This window comes from Leptopilina boulardi, unplaced genomic scaffold (genome assembly GCF_019393585.1).
Source record: "Leptopilina boulardi isolate dan_hultmark-lab unplaced genomic scaffold, ZJU_Lbou_2.1 LbouV2_223, whole genome shotgun sequence".
In the NCBI taxonomy this organism is placed as follows: Eukaryota; Metazoa; Arthropoda; class Insecta; order Hymenoptera; family Figitidae; genus Leptopilina; species Leptopilina boulardi.
This window is the reverse complement of record NW_026137778.1, coordinates 1060589-1079517: the sequence shown is the minus strand read 5'-3', so window position 1 is coordinate 1079517 and position 18929 is coordinate 1060589. Positions and strand designations below refer to the sequence as shown.

General features: G+C 24.5%; 3 protein-coding genes and 1 long non-coding RNA gene across 4 annotated transcripts; 2 read left to right on the top strand and 2 right to left on the bottom strand.

Moving 5' to 3' along the window:
- Positions 1–913: 913 nt before the first annotated feature.
- Positions 914–2232, bottom strand: LOC127279768 (uncharacterized). The gene is made up of 2 exons (XR_007842692.1): positions 2093–2232; positions 914–1322 (listed from the first exon to the last, which is right to left on the bottom strand). It is a non-coding gene; the product is annotated as an uncharacterized LOC127279768 (long non-coding RNA).
- LOC127279755 (V-type proton ATPase catalytic subunit A) lies at positions 2172–10282 on the top strand. Its single transcript, XM_051302291.1, has 12 exons — positions 2172–2288; positions 3325–3409; positions 3557–3669; positions 4369–4734; positions 4841–4897; positions 5100–5194; positions 5529–5800; positions 6224–6407; positions 6506–6623; positions 6713–6993; positions 7175–7364; positions 8633–10282. Exons 2-12 carry the CDS (start codon positions 3337–3339, stop codon positions 8723–8725), a joined length of 1842 nt encoding a protein of 613 aa, XP_051158248.1. The 5' UTR covers positions 2172–2288; positions 3325–3336; the 3' UTR covers positions 8726–10282.
- Positions 10283–10973: 691 nt separating this feature from the next.
- On the bottom strand, positions 10974–16079 carry LOC127279764 (upstream stimulatory factor 2-like). The gene is made up of 5 exons (XM_051302306.1): positions 15913–16079; positions 15584–15654; positions 14104–14384; positions 13425–13592; positions 10974–12774 (listed from the first exon to the last, which is right to left on the bottom strand). The coding sequence occupies exons 1-5, from the start codon at positions 15951–15953 to the stop codon at positions 12556–12558; spliced, it is 780 nt and encodes a 259-aa protein (XP_051158263.1). The 5' UTR covers positions 15954–16079; the 3' UTR covers positions 10974–12555.
- A 328-nt stretch (positions 16080–16407) lies between these two features.
- On the top strand, positions 16408–18607 carry LOC127279765 (probable N-acetyltransferase san). The gene is made up of 4 exons (XM_051302307.1): positions 16408–16603; positions 16891–17047; positions 18002–18168; positions 18270–18607. Exons 1-4 carry the CDS (start codon positions 16596–16598, stop codon positions 18439–18441), a joined length of 504 nt encoding a protein of 167 aa, XP_051158264.1. The 5' UTR covers positions 16408–16595; the 3' UTR covers positions 18442–18607.
- Positions 18608–18929: the final 322 nt, after the last annotated feature.

The window sequence follows — 18929 nt, the reverse complement described above, 5'->3', positions numbered from 1 at the left end:
TTTTTATATTAATAATTTTTAAAAGTTAAGTTTCACTTTTTATTTATAGTAATAATTTTTTAACTCTTTGTAATTTTTTTCTCATGGAAATAATTATTTTTACATTGTATTCTATTTATATTTGCAACAGTAAATAATTTAATGTGTCCAAAAAATGTTTTCGGACTAACACAAATTTTTGGAGTCATGCAAACCTCTTACATATTATTACTCTTTAAATTTTTCTCAATTTGAATATTGATTGGAATATCTTTGCATGGACTTTAAAAAAAGGCTTTGTATAACAACGGTTTAAAATATAAAAACAAGCTTCTTGCATTATCATGGAAAAATAAGAGAAACTCTGATATATGTAATAAAAAAGAATATTAATTTTACTATTCGAGAACCATTTTCTATGGGATTATTATTTTTTTTATATATTTTTTTTTGCTTCAAAGGGTAAAATTTATATCCACGCGACTGAAAGGGTCGTATATTTGTCAGCAGACAAAAGGCAATTTGCCTTTAGGCAAAACATAGTTTTGAAAGCATCGAACTTGATTACAGAAGAAATATGTATAAATACGCTTATTGAACAGACACATTCGAACATTTAAATTTAATAATAGTCTTTTCAAACATTATATTATTATTATTATTTTCAAATAATCCGTCAGTTTAATTAAATAATATTAAAAGGAAATAATTAAATAAAGAAATAATATATTTAATTAATAAAATTGTTTGTAATAGGTAATTGAATTAATGTTATTAATTAAGCTTCAGCCTTTCGGCCCAGAAGTGGACTTGGTTTAATACAAAAATTAATTTTGTTAATATTAAACTTTTAACTTCATAGTTGCCAAAAAATTACGCTTATTCTATAATGACAACTGTCGTATATATTTTTTAATCTTTCTTTTACATTAAGTAGGTTTACTTTATTATTTTATTTATAAACTTAAACAAGTATTTACATACAATTTTTACATGTTTATACAGAATCACGAAAACATCAAAACAATAATAATTGCAGGTTATGATACAGAACAAGTTGCGCACGAAGATGCGCAAAAGTTATTTGTACAAGAATTTACTTATTACGCACTTCCGGCTAATACTGGTACTACATAGCATTTTTCTTCTTATTATAAAATTTAACGGATTAAAAATTTTGAAACAATAATTATACTGAAAATCTAAAATACTGTGTTTGATGAAAATAAATAGAAATTAATAAAAAAAAATTTCAGTTACTTAAAAAAAAAAATTCTCTCCCGAAAATGACCAGTTTTAGGAGAATCACCATCTCTTCATGAAGAAAAGTGAACTTTAAGCTCCTAAAAGAAAATGGCGAAAATAAAAAATTCATAAAATGCATTATAAAACTTAAAAATAAACGGAAATATATATCAAAATAAGAGTATTATTTTTATGGAAAAAAGTTTTATGAGTAGTAGTAGTATATATATAACGAATAGCGACTACAAAGAAAATTTTAATGGCTTTTTCTCTTCTTTGAAGTCATGCAATTATGAAAGGAGAAGTCATTACAGAAAAGAAACTTCTTAATGAGAATTTTTATTATGTAAATTAAAAATATAGAATCTTCAACAAAAAAATATCTACGCAATATATAAATATACAAATAAAAAAGAAAAAAAATCAATAAAATTCTTATGTAATATTTATTTTTAAAAAATAGATAATAAAATTATATTACATTTTGAATGAGAATTACTTACAATATTGGAATTATTAAATTACTATAATTTTAATTCCAATTATTATTAATTAACTAATTTTTTAACATATAAATTTTTTTTTATTTAGTATTGTATTATATATTATGTAGTATTACTATATATTATAATAAATTATTATTATTAGGTATTAATATCTAAGGATCCAAAGTTAATTTATAATTAGACTTGTAAATTATTATACAAATGCCAATTACAGAAAAATAATATTTGTTTTGTAATTTAAAACTATTGAACGAATTAAATTTATTTTTTTAATTATTCGAAAATTAAAAATTTTACCTTACGACTGATAGTAATAATAAATATTTTTAACTAAACTGGAAAAAAAAGAATTACTTAATTACACTTGGTTTTTTTTTGAGATTTGAATTTCCCGCCAGTTAGTTTTAAGGTCAATTTACACAATTGGAAGGGCGAGAAATTTGATTGGTTGTACGCAGACACCACGTGCAGTCAGCTGACCTGTCTTATGATAGCAGTCAACTCGTCTCTAGTTGTTGAATTGTTGGGTGGACTTGTAACAGTACGTTTAACATCACTGTAAGTTTTTTCAACATATTAAATTTAATATTTACTTTTTTTCATTAATATTGTGCTTTTTTATAAATACTATAAAATCATCGCGATAATTTTGTATTCAAAAACTTGGTAAATTAACAATGGTATTGACATATACACGCACTATACAGTATCGATCGAGTTTACTCTGCGCCATCGTCTTTGATATAAATGGTCTTTAAAATTGATACTGTTTTGTTGTGAGAGGATATTTAATTTCATTAATATCACTTAAATGATACGCGAATTTTAGTGTTGTATTAATTTTGTCAGAAATAATTTGATAAAAAGTGAATTATAACACAGACGTTTCGGTATTTAAAAGGGCTACGCCTATTTTTTGAACGGCTTGAACGCTCACGTGAATCCCTGGTAATGAGCTCTAAAATGTTTTTTTTACGTTTTTAAACAAATATTTTACTTTTGAGAATTTATATCTGTGTCTGTTTGACGAAATATTTACTGTTCTGTACACGTATTAAATCTAAATTATTAATTTTTCTCTAAACTTGTAATTTTAGAACTTTATTTATTTAATTTTTGTATGATTATTAAATATGATTAAATTAATAAAAAAATATTAATTAAAAATCTTTCCTGTGATTCACTTTTGTTTTATTTACGCCTTATATAAAAATTAGAAAAATTACAATAATTGACAAGTTCTGAGAACTTGATAATATAGTGAGGTTTATTTGTTTTTCATTTTACATTATAATTAAAAAAATTTTAATTAAACTTTATTTTTCGAAATTTGTTATTTTTAATTTAAAGAACATTTTTTCAAGATATTGTCATCAACAGGTGGAGCATCAGTTTTTTTCTATAAAGAAAACAATTATATTTTTTTTAATAGGTTTTTAAATATATGTCTTTTCTAATGGGCATTTGGAAAACATTTTTTCGTTCTTCATTTACTTCATTGTTTATTTCTAATTTATTTCAAATTCATTTCTGAATAAGATATATAAATATGGGTAATGTAAACTATTTCTAATTTTTTTTTTTTGTTTTATAGTGAACAAACAAAATGACTTTACCAAAGATAAGGAATGAAGACAAGGAATCAAACTTCGGTTATGTTTACGCAGTATCCGGACCCGGTAAGAAATTTAAAACACATTTCAAAAATTTGTTCAAATTATAATAAAATAAATATTTAAAATTTCCTTTTTTTAATTCTTTTTATTTTTATTTAATTAACTTTTTTTGAGTGTTTTCCTTCATTACTAATTATTAATTATTTACAGTGGTTACCGCGGAAAAAATGTCCGGATCTGCTATGTACGAACTGGTTCGTGTCGGTTATTATGAACTAGTGGGAGAAATTATTCGATTGGAAGGAGATATGGCCACTATTCAAGTAAGAATATTAAAAAAAATTTTTTTAGAAAATAACAATATTTAAACAATTTTTAGAGAAAACAAATTAATTTATCTCTTTTTAAAAAAAAAACGTATTTTAATTTTTATCTTTAAGGTCTAAATGTTTATATAATAAAAATGCCCTACAAATGTTAAATTTTTTTCAAAACTTAAAAAAAAGTTATAAAATGGATAAAAATTACTTTTCTTAATTTTTCATATTTAGGTTCTGAAAAAATTGTCCTCTTTAAACCAGGTCAAGTTTGATTGGTTTAAATTTTACTGGTGATTTTTTAAAAATTCAACTTACAATTTTTCTTATTTTCAATATTTTTTATATTTTTTTTTCATGATTCTAAATAATCAATCGTATAGATTTTGAAAAAATTTTAATTTATTGAACAAAATTTTTAGAATAGTCAAAAATATTTTTAAATTTAATTTTAATAATATATAATAATTTTTTATCTTAAATAATTCTAGAAAAAAAAATTGACGCATTCTGTTAAATAATAATTCGAAGAAATAAAAATTTGGTTAAAAGTAAATTCTAAGTAAAGAAATTATGTCAATTTAAATGTCTAACAAATTAGTTTTCGAGCTTATTCATACGTCTCTATTTACAACTTAGTTTTTGGAAACGACAAATTTTTGAAATTTGAAAAAAATGTTTAATTTAAATATTTTTTAAAATTAGGTATACGAAGAAACAAGCGGTGTCACTGTGGGTGATCCAGTTTTAAGAACTGGAAAACCTCTTTCTGTTGAATTGGGACCTGGAATTTTGGGCAGTATTTTTGATGGTATTCAACGTCCCTTGAAGGACATTAATGAACTCACAAGTTCAATTTACATCCCAAAAGGTGTGAATGTTCCAGCTTTATCGCGCACGGCTTCCTGGGAATTTAATCCACTCAATATTAAAAATGGAAGTCATATTACTGGAGGTGATTTATATGCAATCGTTCACGAGAATACACTCGTCAAACATAAAATGATTTTGCCACCAAAGAGCAAAGGTACCGTCACCTATATTGCACCTGCTGGAAATTACACCGTTGATGTGAGTTCATTTCTATTGATTTTATCATCCCCTTTAAATTGTATTCAAATAATTAATTTTTCGCAATTAATTCGATAGCATTAATTAATTTATTAATTTTTTTCAGGATATTGTTTTGGAAACTGAATTTGATGGCGAGAGACAAAAATATACTATGCTGCAGGTAAGAACAATTAAAATTTTATTTATTATTTAAATTATAGTTTTTTTTATATAAAAAAGCAGGCTTTGATTGTCAAAAATCTTGAAATTGTCAATGAATCTGTTATAAATAATAAATTTTGTTAATTATTTATTTTTAACTTCGCTGTGATAATTGCATTGCATGTACAATAATATTAATGCCTATATTATTTAATTCGCAGGTATGGCCTGTACGTCAACCACGACCAGTGACAGAAAAATTACCTGCCAATCATCCTCTACTTACTGGACAACGAGTTTTGGATTCTTTATTCCCGTAAGATTTATTTTCTACATATTTAAAAATTATTTAAAATAATTGTCAAAGGACTTGAAATTGTAGATATTTTTCTCCTTATTATAACATTTGTTAGATTCATAATATTTTTTTATCATTCCCAAATATTTCCTAGTCAATATTTATTCTTTGTAGAATTGAATATTGTAGATGTAAAATTTCATTCTTAAAATTCCTAATATTTTTGTTATCATTTCTAAATATTTCATAATTATTTTTTTGTAGAATTAATTATTATAAATGTAAAATTTGTAATTTATCAACACTTCGAAATGGATAATTTAGAAGTAATATTCTTTTTATTTTTATCTAGTTGTGTTCAGGGTGGAACAACTGCAATTCCTGGTGCTTTTGGTTGTGGAAAAACTGTAATTTCTCAAGCACTTTCCAAATACTCCAATTCTGATGTAATTATTTATGTTGGTTGTGGAGAACGTGGTAATGAAATGTCTGAAGTATTGCGTGATTTCCCTGAACTTACTGTCGAAATTGATGGAGTGACCGAATCTATTATGAAACGTACCGCTTTGGTCGCAAATACATCAAACATGCCTGTAGCTGCTCGTGAAGCTTCCATTTACACTGGTAAGATTTTATTTTTCATTTATACCTAAATTCAGCAGGCCGCGAACCAAGTACACAAATTAAGAAAAATTATCAAATTTTTAAATTTTTACGTAAAAGTCCGTAATTTTGACAAAATGTAACTTTTTTTATTTATTGCATATTTATATAATAAAGCAAGCAAAATTTTAAAAAATTTAATTTTGAATTAATTTAATTTAAAATTTTTTTAGAAATATAAATGAAATTTTAGTACATAAATTGGTCAATAATTTTTTTTCTTCTTTGATACGTAAAATACGTAATTTTTAATATCGAAAACGGTTCGAGGCCTAAAATTCTATATCTTGTTTATTCAATATTCTTCGAAAAATTAAATCATTATTTTAAATAAATTAATGAGAAAAGAAAATTGATCTTAAAAATCCTTTCTTCTTGTTTTAGGTATCACTCTTTCCGAATACTTCAGAGATATGGGTTATAATGTATCAATGATGGCAGATTCTACATCACGTTGGGCCGAAGCTCTTCGTGAAATTTCCGGACGTTTGGCAGAAATGCCTGCCGATTCCGGTTATCCAGCTTATTTGGGTGCTCGACTCGCCAGTTTCTACGAAAGAGCTGGAAGGTATTTTAAACGAAGTTTTTTAAATGCCAATGACAAAAATTTTTATTTAATCAATTCCTTGTCGCTGTTATAATAATTAAAAAAAAATTTTCTTCCAGAGTTAAATGTTTAGGAAATCCAGATCGTGAAGGTTCAGTCAGTATTGTCGGAGCTGTTTCTCCACCCGGTGGTGACTTCTCTGATCCTGTTACGAGCGCTACTCTTGGTATTGTTCAAGTAAGTTGTGCTTTATAAAATGATTTATTTTAAAAAAATTACACATTGTAATAATTAATATATAATTGAATATAAAATAATTTTTTCAGGTATTTTGGGGTTTAGATAAGAAACTTGCTCAACGCAAACATTTCCCTTCCATTAATTGGTTGATTTCCTACAGTAAATATCTTCGTGCTTTGGATGATTTTTATGACAAGAACTTCCAGGAATTCGTTCCCCTTAGGACGAAAGTTAAAGAAATTCTTCAAGAGGAAGAAGATTTATCAGAAATTGTACAATTGGTTGGTAAAGCTTCTCTTGCCGAAGGAGACAAAATTACACTTGAAGTTGCAAAACTTCTCAAAGATGATTTTCTCCAACAAAACAGGTTTGTTTCACACACACAAAAAAATGCAATCTAAATGTTAAACTTCTGAATTTCATACTTGTTTAATTTTTTTTTCTATTTATCAAATAAAAAAAAACAATTTAATTTATGAAGAAGAAAAGAAAGGAATTGTTGATTTTGACTATTTTTAAAAATAAAATTGAATATAATTTTGTTATAGTTACTCACCGTACGATCGATTCTGTCCGTTCTACAAAACTGTGGGCATGTTACGTAACATGATTGCATTTTATGATATGTCAAGGCACGCCGTGGAATCCACTGCTCAGTCGGATAACAAAATCACATGGAATGTCATTAGAGATAGTATGGGCAATATACTTTATCAACTCAGTTCCATGAAGTTCAAGGTATTTTTTCAAATTTTTTTATTATTTTAAAAAACGAATTAATATTAGTATTTTTGAATTTTTCTTATTATTTAAAAAAAGGAAGTAATATTAGTATTCAAAGTTTATGACACTAAACCGAGTTATATAATTTTTATCACAACTTTTAAAATAATTGCTAGTAAATTTTTTCAACAGATTTTGATTCCTTAGAGTTGTAATTGTTTTTTAACATTTTTTCTGATTTTTAAAAGACGTAGAACATAAAAAAAATCAATTTAAAACATTTTCTACAATTCTGTTTGTTAGTTTTTGTTAAATAATATTTTGTTTAAAAATAAACAAAACATTATTAAAATATTTAACAAACAGAATTGTAGAGAATTTTTCAATGAACAAATTCAGCAATTGTTTATAAAAATTGGATAAAATTATAATCATTTATTAACTTTAAATAGAAAAGTTATAAATAATTATTATCTGTTTAACAATAAATTTTCGTTAAAAAAATTTTTTTTTGTAATTTTACATTTTTAAAAATTTAATGAAATAAATTTTAATTATATTTTATTTGTTTTTAAAAACAAATATATAATTTGTTTATATTGGGCATATATTAATTGGTTAAATCTCCTTAAAATAAATAATTCCGTTAAATAAAGTTCTGCTGGTTCTGTTTAATAGAAACTCCTTTAATATTTAAATTTTGTTAATTTAAAATTGAGCAAACTAAAGAATTTGTCTTAAAAAATTACTGTTAAATAGAAACTTTGTTAAATGTAAATTTCGTAGGATAAGTATTCGGTTAAAAAAAATTCAGATTACTTACAAATTCGTTTGAATATAATGAATAAAATTTTTTATTAAATTATTGTTCAGTAAATTATAGAATCTGACATAAAAAATTCGGTTAAATAAAAATTCCTTTAAATAATAATTTAGTTAAATAAAAATTCTTTGATATAAAAATTTGGTTCAATATAAAGTTTACTCTGCAAAATTCCACCAATGTAGAAATTTTAAAAATTCGGAATTCAACGTCACAAAATTACCGAAAAATTTTTTTTTTACCATAAGTAAAATGACCAAAAGTCTCTCAAGAAAATGGATCTAATACAAATTTGAACTATTTAAAATTATTTTATAGATTTTCAAAATATCCTTTTTTTTTTTTTTTTTTTTTTGAAAAAAATCCCCTATTTTATTTCAATCTAAAGTTGAACAAAAAACCCACTGTATTATAAATCATAAATAAATCAGAAAAAAACAATAAATAACAATTTTTTCAGGATCCTGTAAAAGATGGTGAGTCTAAAATCAGAGCAGACTTCGATCAGCTTCACGAAGATATTCAACAGGCATTCAGAAATCTAGAAGATTAATTCTTCACTCTCTTTAAGTGAATTATTTGTTATTATTATTATTAATCTATTGTCTCGGTTCCCATTCAATTAGGAACGTTCCAATTTCAATCGTTTGGGGATGTTCCAAGTATGCAATATGCTGTGCATAGAAAACAAAAGAGAGAAAGTGAAAAAAACGTAAAAAAAAAAGAAAAAAATCATTCTATAATTTTAATTTTTTGAAATCCCTCGATTAATAATCAAAGTGAATCGCCTCGAGGTAGATTTTGAAAAAAAGTGCATCAAGTGCACGCTCTGCTGCACAATTTTTAGTACATTCCCAATGCAATATATTTTATTGGCAAACTAATAAGTATTTGATTCCCGGATTTTTTTTTCGAGACCTTTCTTTTTTTTAAGTCGGAAAAAAACGAGAAATAATTTTTAATAGTCGCTGTCCCTGTACTAAAACTCGCTGGAAGAGAAAGAAAGAGAGAGAGGGAGAGAAAGTAAAAGAAAGAATGAAATTTGTGGGACTACTATTATTTCCTTTGTTCAGTTTATTTAATTGATTGAACATATATATCGGTCATATTTTGACTAATTAGTATTCTACATCGAATTATTGTATATAGAAATAATCTCTGATAAATTTTCTTTTTCAAATCACTCTAATTTTTCGATTATTTATCAAGTCTCATTTTTCGCAGAGTATTAATAAAATATATATTGACAAATAGTGAGACAATAAAATGGAACACCCCCTAAACGCAAATATCATCTGCCGAAAATGTGTTTCCGAATATATTCCTCTTGCTAAAAATATAAAAGAGAAAGAAAAAAGAAACCATTTGTTAGTAAATTTTTACTTTTGTGAAATCTGGGAATTTTTTGGTTTGATAAATAAAAAGAAAAATCATCAGTGTGGATTGTTACGCAAAATTTGCGAGATATCTACAATGTATATTACAAAAGTATATATATATATATATCATTTATTGAAAGCTCTCAAATCGTTTCAAGATATACGATAAGTAATATGTATAATTAATTTTTGATTAAACACATGGCCTTGGTGTTGCGAAAAATAATTCGCTGAGACGACAAGACAGCTTTCAAATGAAAAAAAGCATAAATCGTGGAATATTAGATATTGTACTATATTATTATATTCTATAAACGTAACAGAAATTAAATGTAGGCGTTAAAAAGATTATACAATGTTGACATAATGCAGTTCAGTGCTGTTCGACGAAAAAAAAAATTGCTTTTTAAATTTTCCAAATATCTATAATTAATTCAGTATTTAAGAGAGAGTGAGAGAGAAAGAGAGCGTCACGAGATTATTAATGTTTATCGTGTTTTAAAGTCAATAACGATTTTATTCTAAGAAGTTGATTGTTCGACAGCACTGACAAAGATATTTTATGCAGGCTAAACTTAAGGTGCTGGGTTTTACAGTAAACAAAACAAATAAAAAAAAAAAAAAAAAAAACTCCACAAATGTCCACTGTTCCAGCAACTTCAGTATCATTTCCATTGTATGATATGTAAAAAAAAATCAATAAAACACAAAAGAAAAACAAACAAACAAAATTCATAATTTTTACAATGCCTTTTACGATTAATTTGATTTTGCTATTTTTTCACCTTTTTCATATTTTTTAATCAAAAATAAATATAGAACTTTCTTGTAAATATTTTGAAATGGGACTTTTCCTTAAATCAAACTTATTGATTTTTGAAAGTTCTTTTTTCAAATTTTTCGCCAAATTAACTGCTTTTCATAATTTTAACAAAATTCTTCTAAAATTCAATTAATTCTAAAAATCGTAAATATGTTACAAAACTCAATTATTCTTAAAATTATATAAAATTCTTTGCCAAATTTTTGAAAATTTAGCAATTATTCTTATTAAAAAATTATCATTAATAGAAATAAAATATTTATTAAATAAAATCAACCCTAGCATTGGAGAAAACATGAGGTTGAAGTCGTACCTATTCTAAAAATAAAATAAGAAATAGAAACCAAAAATTGAAAATTAAAAATAAGAGTAAAATCTATAAGAATAGATAATTGACTAATAAATAAATTAGGAAGTACATAACTAAATATATAAAAGTACGAATATCGTAAATTAATATTACAAATTATTGTATTTTTATTAAAAAATTATTATCAAATTAAATAAATTAGCCGGAAAAAAATTATAAATAATAAAAAAAAAAACAGGATTAATTTGTAAAATAATAGAAACAAGAAAGGTAAATTAAAAACAAGAAAAATTTTTAAATTTCATTTTAATAATAATATAACAATAACCCCGCAATATATACATTAACGATATAATACATATTTCGATCCATCATTTTAATTGCCTTGTATTTTTGATGTCGCATTGATACAAAGAAAATATTTTATTTATATATAATACATATACATTATGTATATTTATGTGTATTTTTGAAAAGAACATAAATATCAACGTAAATTTATGTCAAATAAAAACATCACGTGAATAAAACTATTAAGAATCCAAAATGATTTCTCCTAACACTTTTGTGTAACAAATTTACAATTTTTCTTTCATTATATAATTAAAAACTATAAAATTATTAATCTATTTTTCAAAAAAATAAATTTACTATTTTTTTATTCTGCGTTTGGGAGAAAAAATTGTTTGTTGTTATTTTTTTTATAATCGAAACCTTATTAGAATAACAAAAAATAACATTAACAAACATTTAAACAAATAATTATGTACCCTGTCCTGAAAATGATTAAATATTTTTTTTTTGAAATTTTGAAAATTAATACATAAAAACATCAAAAAGAGAGTTAAAAATATTTTTTTAAATGATTTTACAATGATTACAAGGAAATAAAAATCTACGTTTTATAATATGATGTCCCTTGCTTTTATAGAAAAGAAAAATTCTTACTATAATAGTACGTGCTCATAAAATTCATCATACTAAAAAAGCTATTTTGTTACTTCCTTGTAGTCAAATAAAGTTTTTCCTAAATATTTAACAATCAAAAAAAAGAAATCCAAAAACGCTAAAGAACGTTTATTGTTAATAAAATCAATATATCTATATTACTTCACCGAAATATACACATGTAAGAATTACATATATATTTATGTACATGTAATTACATACACTTGAATGATGTATCAACAAGTTAAATCTGAATAACTTTGAAGTTTTATAATTTTATCTCGATACGAATTTAAAACCTTAGGCTTGTGATATTCCAATGGCACACAGGTTTTGATAATTTTTTTTTCTTTTTTATATTTCGACTTTTTCTCTCTATTGTCTCGTCATATAATTTGTTTCTTTACATAATCTTTCTTTTCTTCTTTTTTTTATGTAAGTATTTGAACTACATTTCTAAATTTGCTCAGTCCTAATAATTTGTTTATCTAAAAATATTTAACTGCTTTTCAACAGTAAGAAAAATAAAAATATGCAATTGATTTGAAAAGCCGATGGCCTACTAGACTTTTACCATGATGTCCATCTAATGGCAAATAAAGCCTCATGATAAACGATATCTGAAATTGGATTTGTACTGCTCATAGAGTAACGCAAATCGGCATTCGATATTCACAGCCTTATCTCATTTTTTTTGCTTTCGATTCACACATATTAAAATCGCTTCGAATATATATATATATATGTATATAATAAACTCTTGCGACAGCAGTTTTTTTTCTCTCTGAAAGTCGAATATATCCCTTGGCTTTCGTAACGAAAATAATAATAATCTAATTTGCTATGCTAAATAAATTGAAAAATTGCCGCTATTGAATTATTTACAGAGAAAAGAAGCAAACCAATTTTTTGTTTGTTTTTGTTCAAGGACTTATATGAGCGATTTCCGAATTAGATGGATTGGACGTCAATTGCGATCTAAGCTGAAGGTTTTCTCGTTTTAACTCCATTACAAGTTGCTTTAAATCTACAACTTCTTGTCTCAATCTTTCGTTGTCCCTTAAACACTGACCTAGACTTTGATTTGCAGTTCTTAATTCTCCTATATACTCACAAGCTTTAGCTAAAATTCCGCCTTTGCTCTGAAAAGAAAAATCCATTTTTTTTATTAAATTACTTGTTTCTTTCAATTTTATTACAGAAATCACAAAGAATTTACACCATCTTTGGAAACTTTTGCTACGGAAATAGAAAATATTACACGTGAAATAGTAAAGATTCCTCTGAGAATAGTACTTTTTACTATTTCCAGAGCAAAAAGTTGCCAAAAATGTGCAGAAATTTCGAAAAAATAATTTCTAAATTAATATAAGTTCAGAAATGTTATAAAAAAATTCTTTTTAACTATTCTTGAGTTCAGTTTTTCAGCCACCAGTAAAAAAATATTAGAGAAAACATATAATTTACCACAAAAGTGAAAAAAATAGTATTGCAATTTATTAAGAGTTTATTATTATAAATCGATTTAAGTATTAAAGTGTTATTGTTATTAACTTTTAAATTTTCTTTTGCACTTATCTTCTCTTTTCTTCATAAATGTAAAAAATTTGAAAAAATTTAAATGTTTGATTAACATTTAATTGAAAAAAGAGAAGAATAATCATCACTTTATGTATATAGTTTAAGTGATTTTTTTAAACGAAATAAATAATGAGGATTTGATAAAAAAAAAAAAAGGAATCCAACTGTGATTCTTGTTATTAAATATTACTGAAATTAAAACAAAAATTACCTGAGTCTCATAATTTGTTTTCCCTTCTCCACTGCTCCCATTTCCATTACTATTAGAATGAGAATTGCACTCAGGAATAATTTTTCCTAATTTCGCAATCCAATTATTAATTTTATCTCTTCTCCTACGTTCGACTTCGTTGTGGGTTGCTCTTCGTCTATCATCTCTCTAAACGTAATAAAATTCAAAGTCAATTAAATGAGTGAAAAAATCATTAAATAAATTCATAACTAAATTGTTTTGACAATAATAATAATATTTTATATATCATTTCATGAAATGTGTAAAATGCAAAAGTCTTTTATTATCAGAGGCGCAAGATTATGGAATAAAATACCAAATACGATTAAAAATGCATCAATATTAACCCTAAAAGGAGTAACTTAATTTTCTCACCCTCTAAAGGGTAACTGGGGTGTCTAGACACCCCTTGAAACTTGTGTAAAAAGGTTTCTATTTGACATAAAACTAATTATATACATATAGTGATTTTTATTGATTTTTTAGTATGATATTTTTTGATAAAATAAAAAAAAGTTGAAAAAAACTTGCAAAAACGAAAAATTTTCTAAATTTGTAGAACATTTGAAAGAACATAAAGAAGATTTCATTGAAAATAAAATAAAATTGTTAAAAAGTTATTTAAGTTAATAAAAACTTTTTTTAAAATTCTACTAACTTTTTTTAATCCCGTGGAAGATGTTCGAGGTGTTTCTAATTGTAGTGTCGCTGTCCTGGGAGCGAGAGATCTTGAAGTTTGAGCTGTTGTAAAAACGTCATTCGCGTTTCCAATTACATAAAATTGACCATTAAGAGGCGATGTTAAAACTTGAACCGTATTAGTTCCGGTTTGATTTACAGGAAGTTCCATTTCACTTCCAGGTGCAGCTCCATTTACTTGGACAACACGATAAGTAAGACTTTCTTGATAACGCATTCCATCATCAGTAACAGCGTCTCCTATTTTTTTTTAATAATTAAAAAAATTATTATTATTATTACAAATTAAAATTTGTTAAATATGCAAAAAAACAATTTTAAAAATTTCAAAATAGAAAAAAGAATATAATTACAGAATCGATAATCAAATCATTAAGATAATAGGTGGATATTTGTTAAAAATTAAACAATCTTGGAAATTAATGACAAAAATATCGAAATAGGTTTTAAATGATTTTATAAATACCATTAACCACAGGGTTGATAAAAATCATGATTTTGTAAAAAAAAATTCCAATTTTTCTATTTAAATCTGACTTTTCTCTATTTATGTAACAATTGAAGGAAGTTAATTTCTAAATAGTTTGTTTTTTAATAAATACTTAAACGATAAATTTAATGCAAGCCGAATGTAAGCATCAAGAAATATTTATATTTTTATCCAAGAAAATAACGTTTTAATTTAAACCTAAAGCTTTTCAAAATTTTTGATTTTTTAAAAGTTAATAATTTCGTAATATTATAAACGTAGAAGGTTTAAATAACTAGAACTTTTGTAAAAAATATTAAACTAAAATTATTCAAAAAGAAAGTTTTTTTTTAAAATGATATTTTTGAAACGTCAATAACTTTTTAATAATTTAAGCTAAAATTTCACAAATAAACCAATCGATATGTTTTTTAATATTCTATTAACTGGTTATGATAGTTAATACATATTTAAAGTAATATAAAGATTTTTAAACAAATATTTCAAAAAGCAAATAACTTTGGATAAAATATCAATAGAATATTCGCCAAAAGATTAAAAGATGAATTTTGAATCTTAGATAATACAAAATTAAATGTAAAAAATATTTTATTTTTTAAAAAAAATGTTTAAAAAATTTAAATGTAAACGACTCTTTGATTTAAATCAAGAATTTCTAAACATTATATTAAAAAACAGTCTTACTACCGAAATTTATACCCCTTAAAACAATTTTAATTTCTAAATCTCATAAATCAATAATTAAACTCAAGAAAACAGAAATTTTGAACCAAAATATTTAAATCAAAACAATGGTTCTCGAATTTCTCGAGAATCAACAAGCTGACGTCAACACACTAACTAACCTCAAATGAGAATATCTTTTTTTTCTCATAATTTTACACACCTTATTAATATTAATTTTGTCTATTTAAATTAAATAAAATTGATAAATTTGTTAAATTCTTACCATCACAATCGACTATTTCCGCTTCCTCAATGACAATTCCTGTTCCATCTTCGTCTTTATGGGTAACAGAACTGGAGCAAAAAAACAACGATTGATCTTATGTCAAAATTTGCAAAATAGAAAAATAAAAAGTTGTTTTCTATTTAATTAAGAAAAAAAAAATTATTAGTACTCGTTTTGTTGAGAAAAAAAAATGGTACAAATATTACACACATATATAGCTAAATGCGCACTGTGCACTGTCCTGTGACCTTGACAACAACGACATGGTCACAGCAACTGACAAGGGATATTTTATCTAATTTCACAAAATACATTATAAAATCTACCTGACATCCTGTTGATTAAGATGTTGCTCCAACATATCCATTGTCCCCGACCAAAAAATGTTTGAATTTTGTCAAAATTCACGTGAGCTGGTCACGGGACACGTAAAGAGGGTCATGTGATATTAAAGATGGCGGCCTGTCGATGCGCGCGCATCCAAATAATCAAGTTGGCGCTGCATTTCTATTCTTAAAAGTGTAGGAAATTTGAAATGTTTTAGTATATAAAGTATTAAATTATAATAATTATAAAAGAAACATTATTAAAATTCATAAATAAATTTTTATATCATATTAGTTATTTTTTTTACTTACATATTCTATTACTTGTATTTTATATTAGCTAAAATATTTGTATTCAATTTTTCATTACTGGAAGAGGATTTTTTAATAAATTAAAATATAAGTTGTCATTAAAAAAGTAAAACATTTATTTATTTATAACTAGATTGTGAAAGAAATTTCATTGCTAATAAATTTTTCAAGTGATAATAATAATATTGAAATAGGGCACTCAGCAATTAGGACTGTGTGCCGTTCGGGCCTGGACGCAGTCAAGTCGAATTTTTGATCACGTCAATTTACAATTTTTTTCAAAAATATTCTTTATCTTTTTAAATTTGTTAGTTTTCAAAGTGTTTCGTCCATCGTTAAGTTACTTTGAGGCCAAGCCCGAGCCCTACAAAATGACAAGGTAATTGATAAAAGTCAAGGTTCATAATTTTGAGGTTATGTGTCAAAAAAAGCACGATGTTTACAATAAAAATTTTCTCTTTTTAATTGTTTTGTTAGAATTATTTATTTGCATTTAATATTTTAGAATTTTACATAGTTTACAATATTATTGAATATTGTCCAATTTTTTTGAAACTACATTTCAATAGAGAAGATAAAAATGATGTTAATTTTTTATAATATACGTTGAATTGCAAAAATTAAATGTTTATAAAGGCATAAGAGAATATAAAATTTTTTTCACAGGGCTAAGATAGAACTTGGTGATGTTACACCTCACAATATAAAACAACTTAAGTTACTTAATCAAGTCGTATTTCCAGTATCATACAACGAGAAGTTTTATAAAGATGTTTTGGAAGCTGGAGAACTTGCAAAATTATCATATTATAACGACATAGTGGTAGGTTTGACAATGAAAATGTATTATTACAACAATTGTTTACCCATTGGAAAGAATTAATCATTATTTTAAGAAATTTACCAATGATTAAAAATTAAAATGTCCTTTGATTATACTTAATTTTGTTATGTTATTAATTCTTTTTCAATTTTTCCTAAAATTCGCATGTTTTTTTCGTCTTAAATACTTCGATGTGTTTATATATTTCCCCCTCAAATTCTATTATTTTAGGAATTCTTAAAATGTATTTATTCAGATATCAATTTTTTTTACTTAATTATTTAATTCCTAACTAACCAGAACAAAAGGAAAATCTTATAAACTTCTTCTTAAATTCAAATAAACATTTTTTCTCAGAGATATTTAAAAGTTATTTCCAAAAAAATAAATGTGCTGATTTCCGCAATTCCAGCACAAAAGAACAATTATAACATTCACGAAAAATTAAAAATTTTCTCAAAATAATTCAATTTTAAATTTCAAAAAAATAGTTTTTTATCTATAAATATTAAAAAATTACTATTTTTCAAAAATAAATTTTGTGCTGAATTCTTCAAGTCCAGCATAATTTAACACAAAATTTGTTTTTGAAAAATAATAATTTTTTAATATTTATGGATTAAAAAATCGTTTTTTGATTTTAATTTTGAATTGTTTTCAATAAATTATGTATTATTAAAGATTTTGAAAATTGTTATAAGAATTTCTTTTTGTCCTGGACTTGCATTTGTGAGCTTAAAAATGTTTTTTTTTTGTAATTTAAGTCCTAATTATTATTTTTTCAAAAAAATTTATGCAACACAACACAAGAATTATTATTTTGAAAAAAACAAAATGGCATTGCTAACTTCTTGCACGTCTGCGAAACCTGTGTTTGCAAAAAATAGTTGGAAAAATGTATTTATCACGTTTTGTTAAATTTCTCCTTAACTAATAATGTAATGAAAATTGAAGGTGGGCGCCGTTTGCTGTCGTGTCGACACATCAGAAAACTCTCGAAGGCTATATATAATGACCCTGGGATGTTTATATCCTTATCGCAGGCTAGGAATCGGAACTGTAATGGTTCAACATGTTTTAAATTACGTTGAAAAGGATGGCAATTTTGATTCAATTTTTCTGTGAGTATTAATTTTAGTTATTTCTTTTAAATCATTTTTCTTACTCATAAAATATTTATTCTAAATACTATTTTGATAATTTTCTTATTTTTACATTATAGGCATGTTCAAGTAAATAATGAAGGTGCTATTGATTTCTATAAAAAATTTGGATTTGAAGTCGTAGAAACTAAAAATCATTATTATAAAAGAATTGAGCCAGCGGACGCTCATGTTTTGCAAAAAACTTTTCGACCACACAATTCAATTAATCATCAATCGAATTCCCAATAAGCATTTTAATTCGCAGCCATCACCAAAATGTTGTTCCATTTTCAACAATTGTACAAATTATCAATAAAATTTCATTTCCCCTAGTTAATCATAGTTTTCATTATTTTTATTATCTAAATAGATGATTGTTTTTGTTATACAATTAATAAAACCACTTATATCATTATCGCCGAAGCATATTTATTTTTTTCTTTTCATAACTTATTTACATATATATCTTCGAGATAAATAAACATAATGTGTATTAGAAGATAAATCAGATTTTTTATTTCACAACAATAAATTTTTATTTAAATGTAAGTTTTATTTTATTTTCTTTTTATTAGAGAAAATTGATTAAATACAAAATGCAGCAGAGAGCTTAAGTCATCACAGATAAAATGTAATTTATCGAAATTAAATAAACGAAATATATAAAAATATTCATTTACTTTGAATAAAAAAAAAATTAAATAATCCTGCGCTTTTATATAATAAAAATACACTAA